This window comes from Crinia signifera, chromosome 1, assembly GCF_055691185.1.
Source record: "Crinia signifera chromosome 1, ASM5569118v1, whole genome shotgun sequence".
NCBI classification, from domain to species: domain Eukaryota; kingdom Metazoa; phylum Chordata; class Amphibia; order Anura; family Myobatrachidae; genus Crinia; species Crinia signifera.
Genome location: NC_139217.1, coordinates 396,928,006 through 396,953,443, shown reverse-complemented (window position 1 = coordinate 396,953,443; position 25,438 = coordinate 396,928,006). Strand labels below are relative to the sequence as shown.

The window sequence follows — 25,438 nt, the reverse complement described above, 5'->3', positions numbered from 1 at the left end:
GGATTTCTAGAAGTACTGCAGATGAGTGTTATGTGCTTTGTTTTTGCAGCTATTTGGAGAATACCATGGAAATTGATTCTGGTGCTATAATGACTGCCTTGATGGGAATGTTTAAAAATAATATAGGAAGACACATAGGTTGGGAATTCCTGAAAGAAAACTGGCAACGACTAAATGACATGTAAGTGCTAAAGTGTTGTGGAGCCTTGTATATACTATATATACAGTGCTAAAGTGTTGTGGAGCCTTGTATATACTATATATATATATATATATATATTGTAACACTAGCACGTCGTATTTCAGACTGATCCAATTTCGTAGCACGTGTGACAGCAGGAAGCACAATGCCAGAGAAAGATCCAATCACAAAAAACTTGGGCCATTGTTGGTTTAGTAGCCTGATGAAAAAAAGCTTGTTGAATGATTGCAGAACTGTGACATCAAAATGGCATGAATTTTACAAATACATAGAGATACAGCATAAAATTTTATAGGATGAGAGATTCAGAAAGTGAGAGATTTGGTAAGAAATCCCAATTTTTTTAAAGCACCAACCATTTGCACTTTCAAATCAAACTGGTTTTGCAGTGTCAATGAGTGCTGCTTTAAAAAAATCTGGAGATTTCTTACCAAATCTCTCACTTTATGAATCTCTCATTCTATTAAAATTCACCCAAAGTCTTCCTTTTCTTCCATTTGCACAGCAAATTATAAATAGTTACGGTACTTGTTTCCTAGCACGGCCACCACGATTTCTATCGTGGTGGTCGTGTCGGAAAAAATTGTGTCGGTCGACGCGACCGACGCGATGTACCCGATTTCTCCATAGGCTTCAATGTTAAAATAATTTAACATTGAAGCCTATGGAGAAATCGGGTACATCGTGTCCATAGGCTTCAATGTTAAATTATTTTAACATTGAAGCCTATGGAGAAATCGGGTCCATCGTGTCCATAGGCTTCAATGTTACATTTTTTTAACATTGAAACTGAGTCCATTTAACATAGTAAAAAACGGTAAAAGGGGCAATATGGGCCATTTCTCATTGGGTATGGCCCTGTCATGCATGTAAAAAATAATGGCCGCCACCCCCACGATTGACGCGAACCGGAAGCGTGGCGAGCGCAGCGAGCCCGCGAGGGGCGGCGGTGCGCGTCCTCCGACCTTTTCATTCCCCTACTATCCACGTCGGCGTGGAGTCGAGAATAGATTAGTGTGGCGAGCGCAGCGAGCCACCGAGCCCGAAGCGTGGCGAGCGTAGCGAGCCCCGCGAGGGGACGCTGATACCTTCACAGATCCCTGCGTCCCCTCGCGGGCTTCACAGGTATCAGCGTCCCCTCGCGGGGCTCGCTGCGCTCGCCACGCTTCGGGCTCGGTGGCTCGCTGCGCTCGCCACACTAATCTATTCTCAACTCCACGCCGACGTGGATAGTAGGGGAATGAAAAGGTCAGAGAACGCGCACCGCCGCCCCTCGCGGGCTCGCTGCGCTCGCCATGCTTCGGGTTCACGTTAATCGTGGGGGTGGCGGCCACAATGGGGGGCCATTATTTTTTACACACATGACTGGGCCATAGCCAATGAGAAATGGCCCTTATTCGGCCTTTTCCCATTTTTTACTATGTTAAATGGACTCAGTTTCAATGTTAAAATAATTTAACATTGAAGCCTATAGACAAATCGGGTCCATCGCATAGGCTTCAATGTTAAATATTTTAACATTGAAGCCTATGGAGAAATTGGGGGCATCGCATCGGGCGCGCATAGGCTTCAATGTTAAAACTGTTTTTTTTAAAGGAAATCGCGGGCATCGTGTGCCTTAAAGTTAAGGCACATGATGCCCGCGATTGTGGCCGTGATAAGAAACAAGTACCATAGTTACTAAATAGTATAGTATATAGTAGTAATCAAATGTATTACCCACTTTTAAAGTAAACTTACCAGACCGTCTATACCTCATTTATTTTGCGTGCATGGCAGTAGAGCTACAGTTGAATTTGATACAATTACATAAACTCCTCTGAATAGCAAAAACCGGTACAAATTTGGAAAGGGGCGTGGTCATGGGTAAAGGGGGCGTGACCACGTCCTCTTTCCTAAACCTACAACGGCCAGTTGGAGACCCAAAATAGGTAAAGGTTATTAAAAAAACAATACTGTACCTGCCAAAAAGGTACAGTTGGAGGGTATGCAATTACGTTGAGTAAGCTGTATGATACAGAAAAAGCTATTCTATTGATGCATGGCAGTGAACATACCACTCCGCAGCAGGGAGAGTGCACCATTGCAATTTGTTTTATTCAAAGGCTAACATGTTGCATAGTCCAAGCATTTCCATCACTTTTATAAAAAAAAAATGCAGTACAAATATAAGCAGTAACTGGTGAATACTTCTTCTGATTTAAGTCTAATTTTATGTTATTCAGACATCTGAATGAATCCAGTTATTTCTATGATTCTTTGCTACAAGACTTGGGATGGAAAGTCACCTCAGACCTGCAGTTTCAAGAGGTACAGTACGTTAATAACAATATACTCTTTGACACATTTAGATGGGGGAGGTGTACGATATCCTGGTGGCGGAGATCCCAGCAGACAAAACACTGACCCCGGCATCCCAAGATGGAGACATAACACTCTCCCCCTTCCCACCTATCCATGGCCGGATCCAAGGAGGGGTGGCAGGGGTGTCGTTCCAAGGCACATACACATTAGGTGCCCCCATACTCTCGCCTGAACGCGCTCACTGCTGGTACTGAAATCGGAGCACAGCATTATTCAGCTGTGTCTCCAATTTCCCCACTACACAGCCGCTGCCATCGCTACCTGCCGAGGTGCTGCTAAAGTCAATGCCAGCCTCTCGCGGGATTTCACAGACACCGCCGCTACTGCTGGGACTTCTGTGACGTCCAGGAGCTGAGAGAGAGGTGATGCCGTTTCACTCTCAGTGGTGTGTTGGCAGTGTGTGTCTGGCTGGCAGCAGACTTTGAGCTGTGCGGTGCTGGACATATCAGTTATTGGGAATGATTCATAGACAGCAGCATTATACTATTTTCCATTAGATAACAAACTTTATTTAACAGCCAAGATTTTGTGAGATACCTTTTGTAATCTTATGATGTCCGTCCATTGTTATGTATATGTCCTTTAATTTTTACAAATGTATTAAGAGTCCCATTTTCTTCCTGTTTTTGTTAATCCATTACTTATGTTATTGTTATTTAAATACATTGTTTCCCTCAGCACACTGAATGATATCATTATCCAGATTTCAATAATACATGATAATACAATTCAGAAATATTGGTTACATATATTTGCAAATATAAGAATAAGCCCCAAGCCATCGTCAAGGCTTCTCTGTATATTGGGGGTCCCTATTGCTATATCAAGATATGGGGTGCAGCACCCTAAAAATAAGCATAAGCCAGAAAGCCCAGAGCAGCACACCAGTGAGAAAACTAAAGCGTTAATGAATGTAAGTGTTAAGAAGCCAGAACTCTATACAAAAAGTGATGCAGAAGTAATGAATGTAATTAAATTATGAACAAAATAGTGTGAATGAAGAGATTAGTAAGTGTTAGAATGTAATAGTGTGCTACCTCAGAGCCATCCAGCTGCACCAATCCAGGGCCACCACAACACCACACCCATGTTACCCCAATCTGAGTCTATAATTAACTAGTATAGAGCCACATGATAATGACTCTTTACTTAAATATACCTAAACTGCTGGCTCAGGACAGGGGGTGTGGCCTATGAAAAGGGGGCATAGTCTCGCGGGATGAGGCGTCCTAAGGCCGCACCCCCATTTTTCGCCGCTGGGGGGGATCCCAACTGCTCCTCCCCCCACCGTGGGACAATAGCGACCCCGGGCAGGACACGGGAACGTCCCCAAAAACCGGGACGTTTCTGTGTTAAGCGGGACAGTTGGGAGGTATGTCTAACTGTGCGGAGTTTGTATATTCTCCCTGTGCTTGTATGGGTTTCCTCAGGGTACTCCGGTTTCCTCCCATAATCCAAAAATTATACTGGTAGGTTAATTGGCTCCCAACAAAATTAGCCCTGGAATGTAAACGTACAGTGGGGATCGAAATTTTGTGCACCCCAGGCAAAAAAATCATTTTAATGTGTAAAAAGAAGCCAAGGAAAGATTGAAATATCTCCAAAGGGCATCAAATTACAGATTATACATTCTTATAACATGTCAAAAAAAGTTTGATTTTATTTCCATCATTTACACTTTCAAAATACAGAAAACAAAACATGGCATCTGCAAAAGTTTGGACACCCTGTAGAGTTTATAGCATGCACTGCCCCCTTTGGACAGCTGAGACCTGACAGTGTCATGGATTGTTCTCAATCATCATCTGGAAAGACTCATCTGGCCATGGCCCAACAATCAGTACCATGGGTTCCTCTAAGCAGTTGTGTAGAACACTGAAACTGAGAATAGTTGATGCTCACAAAGCAGGAGAAGGCTATAAGAAGATAGCAAAGTGTCATCAGGTGCCCAAATCCTCTGTTCGGAATGTAATTAAGAAATGGCAGTGATCAGGAACAGTGGAAGTTAAAGCAAGATCTGGAAGACCAAGAAAACAGAAGAATATCAGACAGAACAGCTCGCAGGATTGTGAGAAAAGCAAGTCAAAATCCACATTTGACTCCACGATCCCTCAAGGAAGATCTGTCAGACACTGGAGATATGATACACTATTCCACTATAAAGAGATACTTGTACAAATATGGTCTCCATGGAAGAGTGATCAGAAGAAAACCTCTTCTACGTCCTCACTACAAAAATCAGCATTTGAAGTTTGCAAATGAACATATACAGATGTATCGGGATTCATCTTTGCAGGTGATGGCCATGGCGTCGCCATCGCCATCACCTGCATCCCCGCCATCTGTATGCCGGAAGGGGACACGCGCGCACGAGGTGCGCACCCCCTTCCGACGGTGCTGCCCTCGGTCGCCCGGTGCCCACACCGGGCGACCGCACCCCCCCGCAGCCTCCTCGGGTCCCCCCCCAGCCCCCTCGAGCGGGAGGCGGACAGTATTGCGTCCGCCTCGCCGCCCGGATACTGAGACGCGCGTGTGTGGGGGACGCACACGCGTCTCAGTCAGATGGAGCGCCGTGTTGCTGGCGGATCGCCAGCAGCATGCTGCTGGCGGTTCGCCAGCAAAGATAAAACCGGCCCCATCTGTAGACAAGCCTGTTGCATTTTGGAATCAAGTTCTGTGGACCAATCAGGTTAAAATAGAACTTCTTGGCCGGAATGAGCAAAGGTACGTTTGGAGAAGAAAGGGCACAGAATTTAATAAAAAGAACCTCTGTGCAACTGTTAAGCATGGGGGTGGATCAATCATGCTTTGGGGTTGTATTGCAGCCAGGGGCATAGGGAACATTTCACGGGTAGACGGAAAAAAGGATTCAATAAGATTCCAGCAAATTTTGGACGCTAACTTGATACCATCTGTGAAAAAGAAAGGCTGGCTTCTTCAAATGGATAGTGATCCTAAACACACCTCAAAATCCACGGTGGATTAAATCAAGCGGTGTAAACTGAAGCGTTTGCCATGGTCTTCACAATCTCCTGACCTCAACATTATTGAAAATCTATGGATAGACCTTAAAAGAGCAGTCCGTCACAGACAGCCCAGGAATCTCAAAGAACTGGAAGACTTTTGTAAGGAAGAATGGGCGAAGATACCTCAAATAAGAATTGAAAGACTCTTTGTTGGCTACAAAAAGCATTTACAAGCTGTGATACTTGCCACAGGGGTCAGTACAAGGTATTAACTCTGGAGGGTGTCCAAACTTTTTCGGTACTTGTTTCCTAGAACGGCCACAATCGGGGGTAATCGTGTACCTTAACTTAAGGTACACGATTACCCCCGATGGACCCGATTTCCTTTGAAATCAGGTCCATTTTGCCGGCAAAGGCAAAATCGGGTCCATCGCGTCGGTCGGGTGCATTAACATGGCACGCGACTCGACCGACCCGATGGACCCAATTTTGCCATAGGGTTCATAGTTAAAATATTTTTAACATTGTAATCCGGGAAAAAATGGGAAATGGTACAATATGGGCCATTTCTCATTGTATATGGCCCCCCCCATTGTGAACGTCACCCCACGATTGATGGCAACCCGAAGCGTGGCGAGCGTAGCGAGCCCGCGAGGGGCGGCGGTACGCATCCTCCGACCTTTTCATACCCCTACTATCAACGTCAGCGTGGAGATGAGAATATAAAGTGTGGCGAGCGCAGCGAGCCACCGAGCCTGAAGCGTGGCGAGCGCAGCGAGCCCCGCAAGGGGACGCGTATACCTGTGAAGTTATACGCGTCCCCTCGCGGGGCTCGCTACGCTCGCCACGCTTCGGGCTCGGTGGCTCGCCACACTTTATATTCTCAACTCCATGCCGACGTGGATAGTAGGGGTATGAAAAGGTCGGAGGACGCGTACGCCACCCCTCGGCGGGCTCACTACGCTCGCCACGCTTTGGGTTGGCGTCAATCGTGGGGTGCGGTTGAGGGGGTTAAAATTGGGGTCTGGGGAGAATTTTACATTGAATCCAATGTAAAATAGTGTCCCAGGGACCCTATTCACATTTCAATCAATGTAAAAATCGGGGCCATCGCGTCGGTCGCATCGCATGCGATGCGACCGACGCAATGCGAAGACCCGATCAAAATCGGTGTGGCCGTTCTAGGAAACAAGTACCACTTTTTCAGATGCCATTTTTGTTTTCTGATATTTTGAAAGTGAAAATGATGGAAATAAAATCAAACTTTATTTGACATGTATTTTGGAGGTTTTTCCATCTTTCCTTGGCTTCTTTTTTCACATTAAAATTAATTTTTGCCTGGGATGCCGAAACTTTTGATCCCCACTGTAGACCTAGCAGACTGCTGAGTATAGTGGTGTGCTTATTTTGGTGCCCTCCATGCTTTCTAATATATTTTGGATGACGGTTCTTCTTTCAGATGCAGCTGTTCATCACCACAACTATGAATGAAACTGACAGGGACAGTGAACTACAGAAGCTGGAAATCAGGAGGAAAGACCGACTTGAGTGGATAAATATTGTGAATACCAAAATTTTTGACTGGTTACAGAAGAACACACTGGACTCTAATTTTTGAAGTCTCCAATTGAATATGTCTGGGATTTTATAGCCTCTTTCTAATCCTGTATATAAAGGTTCCAACTATTTTTCACCTAGGCAGAATTCATATGATATATATTTTTTTACAACTTGTGAAAATGTGATAAAATTTGTTCTGATTTACAATTTAATGTGTGACCTGGTTCTCTAAGACTGTTCATGTCAGAAAACACTGCTGGGTACTGGAGAGACAGTTTACTGTATCCATTCACTACTGCTGGTTGCTGCTTTACAGCAAGGATGCACATCATGCAGGGAAACGGAGGAGACCGAGCTGATTAGCAGCAGCTTCCCTGGACCCTCTGCAGTCCAGCATAGAGCAATGCTGTCCAGGCAGCTGTAAAACTGCTTGGTCCTTTATTGCTGTCAGCATTATAGGAAAATAAGAGCCTCAACTCTTCAGGATCCAGAAAAGCAGACATCAGCTTTGGAGGGTTCGGTATATTAGATTGATGAGGCAAAAAAAAAGCAACGGTATCCAGGTTGGTCCTAAAAGGACAGCTTGCACAAGGTTGACACAAAAAACATCAGCAATAGCAAAAGGTGGACATGGAAATGGTCGACACATGAACAGGTCAACATGTCAATTTTTAACTTATATCACATAGACCCCCAGTTAGTGTAACACTCACTCGCCGTGCTATTGCTGCTGTGCTGAATGCAGATTACCAATGCCAGTCATAGTCCAAGTAGATATATATTTTTTTAAACACGTGTTATCCATATGCTGTGTCAACCATTGTCATGTCAACCTTTTGCCCATGTTGACCAATAGTGGTCGACCTATTAACTGTCATCCTTATTACGGTTGATACAGGGTCCGAAGCCCTGATTTACAGGTTTTTCACTAGATCAGAAAGCAGCAAGCCAGCGGCCAACTAGTTATGATGGGTACACACCAGTACGAAAAGGGTCCGATCACATCAATCTACATCCAATTCCGACCGATTGGATGTAGATTGTGTGGTGATTGGAAAGAAACTAGTAAAAACTGTAAAGAGCGCTTACCAGGGCTGTTTAACCTCAAAGAGCTGCTGCACAGGGGATTAGTCAGATCCCATAAGGTTATAGAAAGCAAAAAGGTGGGTTGTGCAGCGCTCGTATTTCAATGAAGAGTGAATCATATACAAAATAACATTATTTAATAAAGAATAGGTACAATATCACATGAATAAAAATAATTAATAATGAGTATAATTCATGAATTACTGAATAAAAAATGGTTAAAAAACACTCAGTAGGACCTGTCAATGAGTTATGAATCTGCTCCGGACGATAGCTGTCCAAGACCAATTTATATCAAAGTTGGTGGAACCGAATTTGAAAACCAAGATGATTGCTGGAGGTGTCCCTACCCCTTAGGGTGAAAAAGCTGTTTCTTATAACAGCGAAACGCGTTGGAGATTTCAGCGGACCTGTCACTACACCCACTTTATTCATCTGCTTAATAATTCTGGACTTCCATTTCAAACCAATCCTTCCAATTTCCAAGCACAGCGCACTTTATCGAGAGGACCCCCACGCAAAAGTAGTCCAAACGGACTGGGACACCTCCAGCGGTTACAAGGAACCCTCCATCATATTGCACCAAGAAATTTGCATCCAGAGAGGATCCCCACGATTCATCTAATCCCTAAGGGATAGGGACACCTCCAGCAATCACCTTGGTTCTCAAATTCGGTTCCACCAACTCCATCATATTACACCAAGTATTCTGCATCCAGAGAGGATCCCCAAGATTCATCTAATCCCTAAGGGGTAGGGACACCTCCAGCAATCATCTTGGTTTTCAAATTCGGTTCCACCAATTTGGATATAAATTGGTCTTGGACAGCTATCGTCCGGAGCAGATTCATAACTCATTGACAGGTCCTACTGAGTGTTTTTTAACCATTTTTTATTCAGTAATTCATGAATTATACTCATTATTAATTATTTTTATTCATGTGATATTGTACCTATTCTTTATTAAATAATGTTATTTTGTATATGATTCACTCTTCATTGAAATACGAGCGCTGCACAACCCACCTTTTTGCTTTCTATAACCCTGTGTGGTGATTGAGCCTTTTTCTGTCCTGTTGTGATCCGATTCTGATTGGATGCACGGCCCCGCGGGTCGGTTGGTCGTTAATCAGATCCTACCTGCAGCAGGTGGGAACTGGACATGACCACGCACCCGGGTGCGGGTCGCGATCGGATTGGTACCGCTCACGGTGCACATCGTGAGCGGGTCGTGCGCTCCGCATCATTGTGAGTGGGTCGGACGAGACACTGACGACCCAGTCACGATGTGCATCGTGAGTGGGTCGTCCTGGTGTGTACCCTACATAGGACCAGGTGCAACTCATGAAGGGCAGACAATATACAATACATTATTTAAGTGCTTTTGGAAACAAATCCTGTGTAAGAGGAAAACAAATGGAATTCCCTGTGGATGGCTGGAACATCAGATTTCACTGATGGGATACTGTAGAGGTACTTTTGCATCAATAATATTCCCAATACAGACCTGCAGATTTATATATATATATATTTTTTTTTCTCTCCATATATCCGTGTTACCATGGTTGTGCTGGTTCACAGAGGGGAAATCTTCTTTAACCCTTTAAGTGCCAATGTTGAATGCCAGAACCGTGGAGATTCATTCTCAGGATACATGAGCTTGGCGGGGCGGCGGCTGGGGCGCCCCCCCCCCTAACGGAGGGGGGCGCCCAAAACTTAGCTACGCCACTGAGGGGTCCTCAAACTAATTTGCTCTGGGACCCCATTAGACAATAAATATAATGACAGGACCTCAGCAAGTTACTGCATAAGGTCATCATGTCACATGTGTAGTCAGCAGACAGCACATACATGGCAGCATTGTGGAGGCACAAAATGACGGGAGGAGTCTACCATAACAGACAACTCAACAGATTGTTCAGACTCCTTGAATCACTGATGCCCCTTTCACACTGCAGGTCTAAAACGGTAAATTGCCGATTTTTTAGTGCAATTTACCGTTTAAGGCTGCAGTGGGAAAGTGCCAGAGTTGAAATACCGGTTAAAGATAACCGGTATTTCAACCCGTTTTAAAAGCAGAGTCCTACACGGCTAAATACCGTTTTTGAGGCAGTGGGAATGCCTCTGAAACGGTATTTAGTTAAAAAAAAAATATCGGCGTGGGGTCCCCCCCACTGCCGTAACCAGCACCAGGCTGAAGAGCCGGGGCTGGCATTAAAAAATCAGAAAACCCGACAAATAGGGCTTCGCTGATTTTTTAAAACCAGCCCCAGGCTCAAGGGCCGGGGCTGGTTCCCAAAATACGGGGGACAAAATGAGTAGGGGTCCCCCGTATTTTAAGAACCAGCCCCAGGCACAACCAGCCAGCAGGGAAATGCCACAGCCGGGGGACACTTATTATATAAGGTCCCGCGGCCAAAGCATTAACCCTACCGACCAGTCAGCCTGGCCAGGGGTCCTGGGGGAGTGGGAACCCCCCAATAAAGGGGTCCCCCCCCTCCAGGACTTACCTGACCAGGCTGAAGCCTGCTGCTGTCCCCGGTGGCCCTGTGCGGTGGTCACCGGGCTGATCATTGTGTAAAAAAATAGATGGAAAACCTATTGTTTTAAACTGTGGAACTATGAGTCCCAGCAAGCCTCCCCCGCAAGCTGGGACTTGGAGAACCACAAGTCCCAGCCTGCGGGGCATTAAAGGGCCCGCTGGGTCTTGTAGTTCCGCAGTAAAAAAAATAGATAAATAAATACACACTGACACATTATAAAAATAAAAGTTTAATACATACATTACACACACACACTGATACTTACCTATCTTGATCCCGTAGGTAGGTCCCAGGGTCCGGTGGCTTGGTTCCGGGGCTGGTCCGGGTCTCCAGGGCTGAAGAGTCCGGGTCCTGGATCCGTAGTAATCCAAAGGGGTACCTGGGGAAGGAAATCCTACTCACCTGCTCCTGTGGCAACCACCCCGGCATCTTCTGTTGAAGTCGCACTGCTCCCGGCTGCAGTGGTACCCGCTCCGCTGAACACTAGAGACGCAGAGAACCTTCTTCCTCTGCGACTCTGCTCAAAATGATTTCTGGCCAATCAGGAGTCGACTTTCTCGGCTCCTGATTGGCTGCTAGGCGGCCAATAGAAATCATTCTGAGTAGAGACGCAGAGGAAGAAGGATCTCTGCGTCTCGAGTGTACAGCGGAGCGGGTACCACTGCAGCCGGGAGCAGCGCAACTTCAACAGCAGATGCCGGGGTGCTCCCCACAGGAGCAGGTGAGTAGGATTTCCTTCCCCAGGTACCCCTTTGGATTACTACGGATCCAGGACCCCGGACTCTTCAGCCCTGGAGCCCCGGACCCGGACCAGCCCCGGAACCAAGCCACCGGACCCTGGGACCTACCTACGGAATCAAGATAGGTAAGTATCAGTGTGTGTGTGTAATGTATGTATTAAACTTTTATTTTTATAATGTGTCAGTGTGTATTGATTTATCTATTTTTTTTACTGTGGAACTACAATACCCAGCGGGCCCTTTAATGCCCCGCAGGCTGGGTCTTGTGGTTCTCCAAGTCCCAGCTTGCAGGGAAGGCTTGCTGGGACTCATAGTTCCACAGTTTAAAACAATAGGTTTTTCATCTATTTTTTTACACAATGATCAGCCCGGTGGCCACCGCACAGGGCCACCGGGGACAGCAGCAGGCTTCAGCCTGGTCAGGTAAGTCCTGGAGGGGGGGGGGACCCCTTTATTGGGGGGTCCCCACTCCCCCAGGGCCCCTGGCCAGGCTGACTGGTCGGTAGGGTTAATGCTTTGGCCGGGGGGACTTGTATAAAAAGTCTCCCCCCCCCCGGCTGTGGCATTACCCTGCTGGCTGGTTGTGCCTGGGGCTGGTTCTCAAAATACGGGGGACCCCTACTAATTTTGTCCCCCGTATTTTTGGAACCAGCCCCAGACCTGGAGCCTGGGCCTATTTGTCGGGTTCCCTGATTTTTAATTACCGGCCCCGGCTCTTTCAGCCTGGTGCTGGTTACAGCTGTGGGGGGGACCCCACGCTGTTTTTTTTTTTTAATCCCCCCCTCATATTTTTTATGGGTTAAACAGGTTTTTAAACGGCAGTTTGAATGTGCCAAAAACGGCTTTTAAACGGTAATTTACCGTTTAAAAGCTGCAGTGGGAAAGGGTCTTTATGGCTCTTGCCGTTTAAAAACCTGTTTAAAAAAAATGGGTAATGACCCGTTTCAGCAGTGGGAAAGCAGCATGACTGAGATTAGAAAAGTCATCAGCCTGATGGTCAGCAACATGGAGTCGCGACCCGGTACTTGTGTAGTTTCAGGGCGTCAGTGTTTGTTTATTAATCCAGACAGCTGTGTTGAATGTTTCTTTGAAAACTGTAACTGTACTAAGTTATTGGTGAAATAGCGGGGTTTTTTTGCGCTGCTGTAGCGTCATTGTCACAAACAGCGGCTGTAGTGACAAACTGCGTCTAGTTGGCCGCAGTCAGAATTTGAGTTCCAGTCATAGTTGCGTCCCAGTCACAAACACACTTTCCACGCCAGCCCGAACAATTTAGATTTCAGTTTCAACACACCCCACCCAAATTTAACTCTCTCTGCACATGTTACATCTGCCCCACCTGCAGTGCACATGGTTTTGCCCATTTTCCAAACAAATTTGTACTGCGATCAGATCTGAATAAGGGCCTTTGGGTGAAATTTACTAAGATGTGAAATACACTTCACAGGTCATGTTGCTATGGGCAACCAATCACATCCCGTCTCTTCTAGAGGGTGGTAAATAAATAAGAAGTAGCTACTTTATGTGTATTTTTTTCTGATGATTGTACTGCTGGTTGTATGCGCCTCCTCCTGCATTTGCAATACTATGAATCGCAGCTGCGAGCAGCTTATCATACACCATCCATGTAATCAGGCCCGGTGTACACACTGGTTACGCCAGGACTGTCAGCAGCAGGAGCTTACCCAACTGGCTGGAGGCCACATGGTATTGGCTGGAGTAATATTTGACTGGGTACAGAGTACTATAATGGAGGTTCTAGAAATAACCAGGCAGTGTATACACAGAAAATTGGCTGAGAATTCCCCCAAATGTACAAAGTAGCCACAGGAACCCAGGACAGAGACAGCCCCTTACACACGGTATATTAGCTATAATGGCACAGGTTAGGAGGGCTGGCTGCCTTATAACAAGGAGAGCATTGAGAGATGCAGGAAACATGCATCACACAATGATTACAAACACACTGCAGCTGCATCGCTCTGTAGTCTTCAGTTCCAGAGCCGGTAGGCAACCAGGGGCGCAGGAGCTGTTCGGCATCCCAGCGGGGATCTCAGAAAAGAAGACATACTGTAATGGGGCAGGTTAATTAAGCTTTAAAAATATATAAACATGAGGGTGATAAAGAGTGGTGAAGGTCCAGACAATCAGATCCTAACTATCTTTATTACCCTTGTGTTTATCTCTTTTTAAGGCCTAATACATCTGTCCCCCAGTGCTGGTTGCCTGGCAACAACTGGGACCCATTACGGATACAAGCTGCATGGTGGTTCTGTAACAATTATAACAATTTTTAGTGACTCTTACATCATTTATTTATTAACAGTTTCTTATATAGCGCAACAGATTCCGTTGCGCATTGCAATAGTAGATTATGCCACATTGTAGATGCCTTAAGATGATTTTATGCCCCATACTAGAGACCCTTACATCAAATCATGTGACACAGTGCCCCCTGTTTAGTGCCACACTCATTTGTCACATGCTCCAATATTTTTGGCAAGCTCCTGCTGCAGTTGCTTCAGCCACACTATTCACATTCATGTTGTGTGAGTGGTGTCTGCACCAGCATGGGCTGTGTATTTTCTTCTCTGTGCTGGCTCAGCGTGTACGAGGGCCAAGCCAGTGTCTTTTTGGTGTCACCTATCCTGGGCAGGCCAGTGTATGGAGCAGTACCACTGTGTGTCCAGGGCAGAACACTGGCTGTTGCAGAGTAAATAACTGCTGTAAATAAAGAAGTTATAATGGTCCGATACTGACTTCTTGATTATAGAATTCCTAAATGAAAGCTCTGCATTTGTCCAATTTTGCTATCCCGCTATCCCAGTGTGTATATTATATGTGAAAAATGAATATTATACTATAGCTGGAAGCAAAAGAACACATGCTTGAGTTTAAGGATATGGTACAGTATAACTTAATATCAGTCATCAGGCCGATATGAGACTGTTGACAGGGCGGAAGTGTCAACATGGAGCATGGTGGCTAACTCAGCATTTATTAATATCTGTGATTTGCATAGCACAGCATATTACACCATGGTCATGTTAGGTCTGTGAGTTATAATCAGTCTCCTGGTAACCAATAAGCCGTACAATGGGGCACTGACAGCTGTGCAGACCCCAGGTAGGAGGGGGATATGGCCAATTTAGGAGGTGTAATATTGGGGCTACTTATACTGTACAGATTCAGCACACCCTCCAACATGACCCATTCCATTAGGTACAAAATGCTCTGTTTCTGGACTTCCTTATTCCATTAGGTACAAAATGCTCTGTTTCTGGACTTCCTTACCAGTGGCAGTTGCAGAGGTGGGGCTGCAGCACAGTCCAATATTCAAAAAAGGGGAGCCACTCCAAACATCACTGTCCTGGACTCACTGGCAGTTGATGTGACCCCCCTCTTTGAATTTTGGTCTGTGCTGGAGTCCCACCTCTGTAACTGCCACTGGCAGGGAAGTCCAAGCACATAGCATTTTGTACCTAATGGAATGGGTCATGTTGGAGGGTATGATTCAGTTGCACACAGATATACAAGTGGTGCATATCGAATTAATCCGTACATTCTCCTGGTGCATCCTGGTGACGAAGACACATTTTTGTGCGGAAATGGTGCGCAGCGCAAGCAGAGACGCATGAGACCTCTCTCCTGCCAGGTATCTCGGGACTCGTGGTGTATTGAGGTTACATGTGTGAGGACGCATCTGTATATCACAAAACAACTAATTTGCAGTTTCAGGGATTCAAAATATGTCACTTTTCAGAACAAAGATATCATTCAGTGCATGTGGGGAGGGGGGGCGACCCAAAAAACTAATGATGTGTATTATGTAAAGTTTGTACAGAGAAAGTGCTGTCTAGTTTGCAGTAAATGCAATGTGAAATTTAATAGCCTATTTCTGAAAAGGCCTATCCATGTGAATGGAGCTGAAGGTTATTTTGGAACAACAAAGATGTTTTCACAATACGACATCTCATGTAAGAGGTCAAAATATTTTCTCAAAGTTGTCTACTTAATAAGATTTCCAGCTGTTAGCGGTATGATGCTTTCCCATGGGGTAATTGCATGGAACTTTAAAAAGACAACTTCTGCAATTAAATCAACCTTTTTGCAGTACTTAGCTATTTGAAAGAGATTATATTTTTTTATTAGCTTAGATTTTTTCAGGTGATGATTTGTTGTTTTATTGCATTGTTTGTTTGTGCCCTTAATACTGCTATATATTAGAAACCCAATATAGATAAACTTAAGTAAATTATAAACAGTACAGTACAATACAATACTCTGCAATGTAAGATAAAATAAACATCAACCTCCTAGAGTTTGGCATCACAAGCCAGATACAGTCGTTGCGGTCCACACTCGGGTGTCGGCATTGGAAGTGAACCACCATCATATGTTTCCCTTCTTTTGAAAGCACATACTGTATTAGGGAGATTTTAAAGGTGGCACCTATAAGCAAGGATGGGCGTTGCTACATCAGAGAGGTGTTGTATAAAATGACTTACATCCAAATGTAGATGAGCACCAAAGCCGTTAATAAGATCCAGTGGCGGAAGTTTGTACCAATTGCCAGGAGGCAAGATGCATATTGGTGCCCCCCCCCCCCCCCCCCACACACACACACACCTAAATAAAATATATATAAAATGTCTCGGTACTTATGTATTATCTGGGCTGCCGATTTTTTGATTGTATGCCTTAACTTAAGGCATACAATCAGATGCGATGCGATATCGCATCGCATCGCATACGACCATATCGCATGCGATGCGATGACCCGATTTTTCCATAGGATTCAATGTTAAAATGGACTGAGTCCATTTGAACATGGAATTCAATGGGAAAAAGGGGACCTTTTCATACCCCTACTATCCAAGTGGGCATGGAGTTGGATATAAACCTGTGGCGAGCGTAGCGAGCCACCGAGCCCAAAGCGTGGCTCGCCACGCTTCGGGCTCGCTACGCTCGCCACAGGGTTATATCCAACTCCATGCCCACTTGGATAGTAGGGGTATGAAAAGGACCCCTTTTCCCATTGAATTCCATGTTAAAATGGACTCAGTCCATTTTAACATTGAATCCTATGGAAAAATCGGGTCCATCGCATCACATCGCATGCGATATGGTTGGATGCGATGCGATGCGATGGACCCGATTTCAAAACCGGCAGCCCAGTTAGTACATAAGTACCAATGTCTCTTATGAAATATATATAGAGATAGAGAGAGAGAGAGAGAGAGAGAGAGAGAAAGAGGCAGAGAGACAGAAAAAACACACACATACTGTATTTCACAACTCAGCAACAGAAGCAATATCAATGGCTTTCAATTAATAGATTTAAACTCACAGAGAAGGAGAGGTGCCCCCTTGAGAACAGGAGCCTGGCGGCGGCTGACTCCATTGTCTTTCAGAGTTCTGCCCTTGGTAAGGTCTAGTGTACTTGTTGAAGTGTTTTACAAGTGGTTCCATATAACTTGTCATGAGAACCATTTAAAATGCATGTAGCCATATGGATCGTAGGGCACAATTCAGTCCTGTGTATATTTGCTGCCTAGTGAGCATGTAAACCCCGCCCTACTAAATGCCCCTCCCCCAGAGTGAATCCCCGCACTTGCACGCGTGTGGGCTTACACATCTGCTTGCATGCGGACGTATGGAGGAAAATCATTCGATGGTCGCTTACCATCTAATGATTTCTCCAGCCTTTGCTCTGTAGAGGAAGGCTATATTTACTATCCCCCGAATTGGGGCAGGTGCTGACTTCATGTAATGTCAGCTGCCTGCCCTGAGGATGCATGGGTAAGCCTGTGTTCACAGGGGTATACCCAACATGTCCATGGGTGTGCCCACCGGTTTTGTGGGCACGCCCATAAAATGCTGGGTGAACCCCTGTGTTCGCCCCATGCCCGCCCCCTTCTTGCCCATTGCGTGTTGTGAACACCACGGCGAGTGTGAAACTTGCAGAGAGCGTTCGCTCCCGGGTATGAACATGGACAAACCCACACCATCAGCCACGGGAGCGACTACGGACCTGAGAGATCCGGTCTGAATTGCAATCTAAGTACCATAAGACAAAAGTGGATAAGGTGTCAGTAGCCATCAGTCAAATTCCAGCGGCCATTTTGAACAGTGCACTAGTTAAATGATAGCACGATCTGAGAGAATATATCAGTCAAATAAAAATACTAATAAAAAGTCAGCGAGAAATGAATCATAAAGGAACATTTGGACATATGTAAAGATGGCAAAATGTGAAATGTCCCTTTCCGTACTGTACACCTCTTATGAAAGCACCTGTTGCATCTACAATGCTTCCTGGACTGTCAGGAGAACATGAGAACAGACCATGCAATGGCTGGTAAATAAATAAAAGGGAAAATAAATCTGAAAAATCCAAAGGACAAAGGGGCAGATTTATTAAGCTTGGAGAAGAGATAAACTGGAGATAAAGCGGAGAAAAGGTAAAAGGAGATAAAGCACCAGCCAATCAGCTGTGTTTGAAAAAGACAGTTGGGAGTTGATTGGCTGGTGCTTTATCTCCTTTTACCTTTTCTCCGCTTTATCTCCAGTTTATCTCTTCTCCAAGCTTAATAAATCTGCCCCAAAAAGTGTATGGGTGTACCTCAAAATCATCAATATCAACACTAGGCTGGTGCCACTATGACAGGACAAAGGAAGTTATTCTGGTTCTTTCGCTCGGATGCGAATTCGCATCCTTGCGAGTGAATAAGAACTCACCTTGCGAATGGTACACCGGCCTACCAGTCGCAAGGCGCATGTGTTCGCATTGGTTGCAAATGGATGATTTACATAAACATCCATTCGCATGCCACGCCAGCCCTCCACCGGCAAAGATGGCTCGCCGTGGGTGCACACACCCAGTGAATGCGCATGTGCAAAGATCACGCACGCGGCCATGCAAACGGACCTGAATAAGGTCCACAGTGCAGTGTGGGGTCCCACTGCTATAATACTAACAAGCAATGGGTACAACGCAAGTATGTTAATAATTGAAAAGGTTAAATGGTCATGTCTCCAATGCCTATTATTGGTCCCAGCATGCTGCCGTTAAAAAGATAGACATATTGGTGAATGTAGTACTACAAGCTCCAGCACATCCATGACATGTAAGCAATTAAAGATCCAAAGAACCAGCATATTATGGCATCCGTGGCTCACTGGGACCCATAGGAGTAAATTTACCAAGATGGGGGTTCTATTGAAGATGGGATGTTGCCCCTAGCAACCAATCAGATTCTATCTATTATCTTCTACACAGTGCTAAATACATAAGAATTAGAATCTGATTGCTTGCTTTGGGCAACATCTCATTTTCAATAGAACCCCCATCTTAGTACATTTACCCCATAGTGCATCAGGGAAAACTTTTTTAAAAAGTATGGGGATTGTTTATCCAGGACACTAAAGCGTCTAAATTGAAAAGAGATTATGTCGGCCATAGCAATCAAAGAGATTCTGTGTAACATTTCACTATTGCATCCTACAAAGTGATAGACAGAATCTGATTGGATGCTATGGCTTTACTAAATTTACCCCTTGTAGGGCCTGATTCAGAGTGACTTGTAGTTTAGTCAGCACCCAGAGCACCTCACCGCTCCAGGCAGGGGGGGACGCCCTGCTGCCCACCTGCCCCACGGGGGGGGGGGGGGGGGGGTTGGATATGCGGCCGCCAGTGAGTTTCTCCACGGGGGGAAGCGGCTGCGCTGCCATCACTGCCTTGCTCCAGCACACGGTCCAAGGGGTGGTGGTGTTGCGGGTGCCACTCACCTTGCTCCACGCGGCTGACCTGCTTCCAAGTGCCGCCCTCCAGTGGCCAACGCCCCCAGGCAAATGCCTAAAGCTGCCTTGTTGTGGTGCCGGCCCTGAGTTTAGCGATAATTTTACCTAGAATTCGCTAAACTACAATTTCTGGCACTAGCATGCAGGGGCCACCCAGTACAGGGCAAAGCCACCCCATATGCCAGGTCCAGCCCCACAATGTTCCCCGAAAAATTTGTGGGCACATCCTTAAAGTGCGAGTGCTTTACTACACAGCAAAGCACTCGCACATTACTGGCTGCACAGCCTGGTGCCAGACGCAGACCAGCCATGTTTGAGGGTCGCATCGGCTGTGTAAAAATAATTAGCTTTTTTTTTTAGGTTTTGGTGAAATATTTTAATGTATTTTCTTCTTTTTTTAACTTGTTGAATTTTTGTATGATGCTAGGTGATACTTAATAAAGATTTAAAGAAAAAACATTTGTTCTAAATAAAGACCCCTACACAGACATCTTTGACACTCTGGCTGAAATGTAATAGGATGATAGAATCAGATTTGGTAAGAAATCCCCCTTTTTTTTTTTTTTAAACAGCAATCATTTACACTGCAAAACCAGTTTGATTTTGCAGTGTAAATGATTGCCGCTTTAAAAAAAACCCTGGAGATTTCTTACCAAATCTCTCACTTTCTGATTCTCTCACCCTATTACATTTCACCTAGTTATGAAGGTTGACACATTGGCCCTTATTCAGATCTGATTGCAGTACAATTTTGTTTGGAAAATGGGCAAAACCATGTGCACTGCAGGTGGGGCAGATGTAACATGTGCAGAGAGAGTTAAGTTTGGGTGGGGTGTGTTGAAACCGAAATCTAAATTGCAGTGTAAAAATAATGCTGCCAGTATTTACCCTGCACAGAAACAAAATAACTCACACAAATCTAACTCTCTCTGCACGTTACATCTGCCCCACCTGCAGTGCGCATGGTTTTGCCCATTTTCCAAACAAATTTGTACTGCGATCAGATCTGAATAAAGGCCATTGCCTGTTACTACAATCCATGTTATGGAAGAATGCTGAATGTAAATGACAAATACAAATTAAATTTTAGCAACTGTGCGATAATAGTTCCCACTCCTCCGCTTTAAGGGCGTTTGCATGCAGGCATAAATTTGCAGGCAACCTAAGATACCTAAAACACTGGATTCAGCATCGGACAAAAAAGTCAGATAATTGCTAACGGACCATTTTCAGACTTTTGCGCATGTGCAGCGGCAACAGCACATAAACTTTTACAGCATGTAAAAATCACATCCCAGGAGGATACGTTCGCACTATAATGGACAGCGGATGAGGGATGAGGCAATGATGGATTTTGGAGGAGTGGTCCGAAAAACGCAGCCTGTGTATATGGTAAGCTGGCGGTGTTGCGTCTGCCTTCGCAACTAGGCTTCACAGGCAGGGGTTGACCCTAAACGTTGCGATATTGACTATTCCTGCAATGCAATCGCTATTAGATTGCAAACGACATGCAAGGTGGACCTTCTTATGCTGGATGGCCTTGCCCTGTGTTGGGCAGCCTCCACCGTGCGACAGCAAGTAGTTGCAGTTTTGAGCATAACTGCAACTGATGCTGAATGAGTCCCTTTGTATACTAAGCAAATTCTGTACATTTCAATTCTATTCAAATCTACAAGTGCCCCATTGGTTTTTGCTACGGTATGTCTACTGAAGCCCTATTTGGCATTATTCACAATCACATATTCATTGCTATCTGGGCATATTGGCAGCCAGAATAAAATTGCAAAATGCCTTATATTCGCACCATGTATTACTGAGCACTTGCACAGGGGCTCCAGGATTAGCATGTCCCTGCTATGTGCTCAGTGTAGTCGTGCTCCGTCCTGTACATGTTGTGCACTCCCGCTGACTACGCATGCGCAGTGGCCATTGCTGGGGAGGATTTTAAAGAACTCCCTTGCTTAAGTTATTATGCAATGTGTAGCCCACATGTTTCAGCGGGCTAATGCCATTTTTAAATGACGTTGCTGCAGGGACCAATCAATAGTATCACCTACAGAAAGCTATGGGGATGTGGCCACCGGCAGGAAGTTGGAATGGATGGATCACTTCAGGTATCAGACATCTGATTGCAGTCCCTTATTGTGATAAAACATATTTGCAGTCCCCGCAAGAAACTTTTACCTGGCACCACATAAAGGTCTGAGGGAGAACTTGCAATGTCTTAGCATCGCATTGTGTCAGATTCAGATCCCCCCATTGTTAGTTTTGTGCAGCCTCCGCGGTGGCTTGGAGGAGGCAGCGGCAGCGTGGTCTGCAGGGAGCGCAGGTAGTGCGACACCCATATAAGGCACGGGAGTACCGCACACCTGCCTCTCTTCTCTGGTGCGCTTGGCTTTAAGTTCTGCCAGCGCTCGAGTTCCCCTGCTCTCAGTCCTACCGCCGCGCCGCTGGTGTGACGTCCCGCTGCCTCTGCTGGAGTCCTCCTGCCGGGCGTCCACATGCGGTGCACCCGGCTCCCAGTCCTGAATTTTTATCTTCCCTGCTGGCAGCCCTACATTACTGTTCGTGGCTTCAGCAGCACCTTGTCATTGCTGCTAGCCCACACACAGGGGCCATAGAGCAGCATGATCAGTGCTGGCTGCTCCCCTAGCCCCTATGCCCCTCCACCCCTGCTCCTGCTTCCACACATACTGTAAAGTGCCATAGAGCAACATAGAGTCCTGGGACTATGTAAAAACCGGACCCGGACCGCCGGAAAGGACATCTAAATCTGCAGTCCGGAGCTTGTAGGGTCCGGTCCGGGGGTGTCCTGTTCGGGGGTGTCTTGTCCTAGGGGGTCCCTGTGATAGCTATCACCAGGGACATGGAGAAGGGGACATTACAGCCTCGCCGTGTGGTCCGGACCGTCCTGTTTTTGCTACATGTTTGCAGAGCCGGCCCTAGCCTAAATTACGCCCTAGGCAAGATTTTGACTGTTGCCCCCTAGCACCGCCACTAGTTCCGTCTCTGACCCTGCTCCCCTTTCCCAGCACCATCAACCCTCATAATAGCAGTCATCATTTTGTTGCCCCTACCCGCAATATTTTAAATAGACACAGCGCACCCATTCGGTGCGCAGCCCAAAAAGGGGTGTGTTCTTGCTGGGAAGGGGCATGGCCACACAATAGTGACCTCAATTCAAATTATGCCACACAGTAGTGCAACTTTATTCACATTATATCATGCGAGGGTGTCCCTTATTCACGTTACATCACACAGTAGTACCACTTTACCTTATGTACATTACTCCTCATATTATTCACATTATACCCTTAGAAAAAAATCCTGAGAAAATATTGTATTTTAAGCACCTCCATGGCCACACTGCAACCCAGCACAAAGCAGTGTAGCACACACTGCTTTGTGCTGGGTTGCAGTGTGGCCATGGAGGTGCTTAAAATACAATATTTTCTCAGAGGAGAAGATCTGCAGCTGCTGCTGTCACTTAAGGGGAGGGGGCCCGGAGCCCCCACTGGGCCCTTCCATCAGACTTTGGCCTGGGTAATTTGTACCCCCTACCCCTTTCTCTCGTCACCCCTGATAATACAACACAGTAATGCCCCTTACACATGACACACATTATTAATGTCCTTATAACCATAATGCCCCTTACACATTATGCCAAGCTTTATTAATGCCCTTCATACACATACTGACACACATAATGCCCCTTACACATATGTCACACATTATTAATGCCCTTATACACATGATACACATAATGCCCTTATACACATGTTGCACATTATTAATGGCCTTATACACATGACACACATAATGCCCCTTACACATATGTCGCACATTATTAATGCCCTTATACACATGACACACATTATGCATCTTTCACATATATGTCACACATTATTAATGAATTTATACATGACACACATAATGCCCCTTAAACGTATGCCGAACACTATTGCACAACCAACCCACCCGCAGACAGGACTCGCACAGCCACTAACACTGTGACCTCTGCTTGCATACAGATGTTTCCTCATACATCTTGCCTCAATAGGCCATGCAGCTCCTGGCCAGATCAGCTAACGTTGGGTGCCTTTTTTGCTGAAAATTTGTCTTATTTGCATAGTTATGACCAGCACACACAAGGAGCTTCTGATGATTAAAATGATATGCAGCATGCCTGTATTCTGTGTGCGATTGTGGCTATACCTGCATGTGGAATGCTATGTTACAGTGATTTCCATGAATACACTATTTCATATGCAGATACAGTCTCACTCACACACAGAATGTAGGCATGCTGCATATCATTTTAATCAGCAGAAGCTGCTGATGCCCCTAGGCATTCCAAATGCCCTAGGCAATTGCCTAGTTGGCCTATGCCTAAGGCCGGCTCTGCATGTTTGGACCATACAGGGAGACTTTATTCTACCCCTCCTCCTCTACCTGGTGGCAGGTGTCACAGGCAGCCCCCCCAAGCAGGACACCCCCGGACAGGACACCCCCCCAGACCGGACGCTACAAGCTCTAAAATGCACAGTTTGATGTCTGGTCCGGCCGTCCAGGGGTTTTGTCCTGGTCTGGTTTTTACCCATACCCTAGAGTCCTGCCCCTATCCTCCTGCACACAGAGCCAACATATACTGTAGTCCTGGTACCCTCATCGCTGATTACATAAATATTTGGTTAGTAATCTGTGATACCTCAGTATGTATGTGTGTGTGTATGTATATATAATATATATATATGTATGTATAATGTATAAGTGGCATTACAGCATGTGGCATATAGTGTAAGGAGCATTACTGTGTGGGGAGTATAGTGTTAGGGGCATTACATGTGTGGCGTATAGTGTAAGGAGTGTTATGGTGTGGGGTGTATAGTGTAAGGGGTGTTACGGTGTGGGGAGAGTATAGTATAAGATCTATTACGGTATGTGGAGTATTATATAATGTAAGGGGCATTATGTGTGTGGTGTATAGTGTAAGGGGCATTATGTGTGTGGTGTATAGTGTAAGGGGCATTACGTGTGTGGTGTATAGTGTAAGGGGCATTACGTGTGTGGTGTATAGTGTAATGGGCATTACGTGTGTGGTGTATAGTGTAAGGGGCATTATGTGTGTAGTGTATAGCGTAAGGGGCATTAAGTGTGAAGTGTATAGTGTAGGGGGCATTACATGTGTAGCGTATAGTGTAAGAGGTGTTACGGTGTGGGGCGTTACAGTGTGGGGCGTATAGTGTAAGGGGCGTTATGGTGTGTGGAGTATAATGTAAGGGGTATAACGTGTGTCGTGTATACTGTAAGGGGCATTACGTGTGTGGTGTATAGTGTAAAGGGCATTATGTGTGTAGTGTATTGTGTAAGGGGCATTACGTGTGTGGTGTATAGTGTAAGGGGCATTACGTATGTGGTGTATAGTGTAAGGGGCATTACATGTGTGGTGTATAGTGTAAGGGGCATTACGTGTGTGGTGTATAGTGTAAAGGGCATTATGTGTGTAGTGTATAGTGTAAGGGGCATTAAGTGTGTGGTGTATAGTGTAAGGGGCATTACATGTGTGGTGTATAGTGTAAGGGGCATTACATGTGTGGTGTATAGTGTAAGTGGCATTACGTGTGTGGTGTGTAGTGTAAGGGGCATTACGATGTGTGGTGTATAGTGTAAGGGGCATTACGGTGTGTGGCGTATAGTGTAAAGGTCCATACACACTGGGCGACTATGCCCAGCGTGTATGAACAGCGATGATGTGCGGGGAAAGCCGCTCAGTGCATACACACTGAGCGGCTTTCCCCCTGCCCGGCGCCGTCGGAGGGGGGGAGGATGGCGTTGCATAGCGCAGCGCTATGCAAAGCCGCCCTGAAAGCCGCTCATCTCCCTGCGATGTTGCGGGAGCGTGCAGCAGCGCTCATCGCCGGGCCATATACACTGGGCGGCTTTGAGCTGAAAGCCGCTCAAACCTGCTGTTTTGAGCGACTTTCAGCTCAAAGTCGCCCAGTGTGTATGGGCCTTAAGGGGCATTATGAAAGGGGTGCCAGAAACTTTTTTTGGCTGGGGGGGGGGGGGGGGGGGGAGAAAAATGTATAGTTACGCCACTGTTTGTGACAGCAAAGTCCATTTACTACAGCTTACTCATAATGTACACAACCTGGTGTACAATGCATATTTAAG

The 25,438-nt window shown here is 45.8% G+C and overlaps 1 protein-coding gene across 1 annotated transcript in view; it reads left to right on the top strand.

Annotated features, from left to right (window-relative positions):
* LVRN (laeverin) overlaps positions 1–7,377 on the top strand; it is a 135,110-nt gene extending 127,733 nt beyond the window's left edge. Inside the window, exons 18-20 of the mRNA XM_083151622.1 lie at positions 50–181; positions 2,428–2,512; positions 6,992–7,377. Coding sequence (XP_083007748.1) covers positions 50–181; positions 2,428–2,512; positions 6,992–7,150 — 376 coding nt within the window. The 3' untranslated portion in view covers positions 7,151–7,377. The remainder of the gene's footprint in view (positions 1–49; positions 182–2,427; positions 2,513–6,991) is intronic.
* The last annotated feature ends 18,061 nt before the right edge of the window (positions 7,378–25,438 follow it).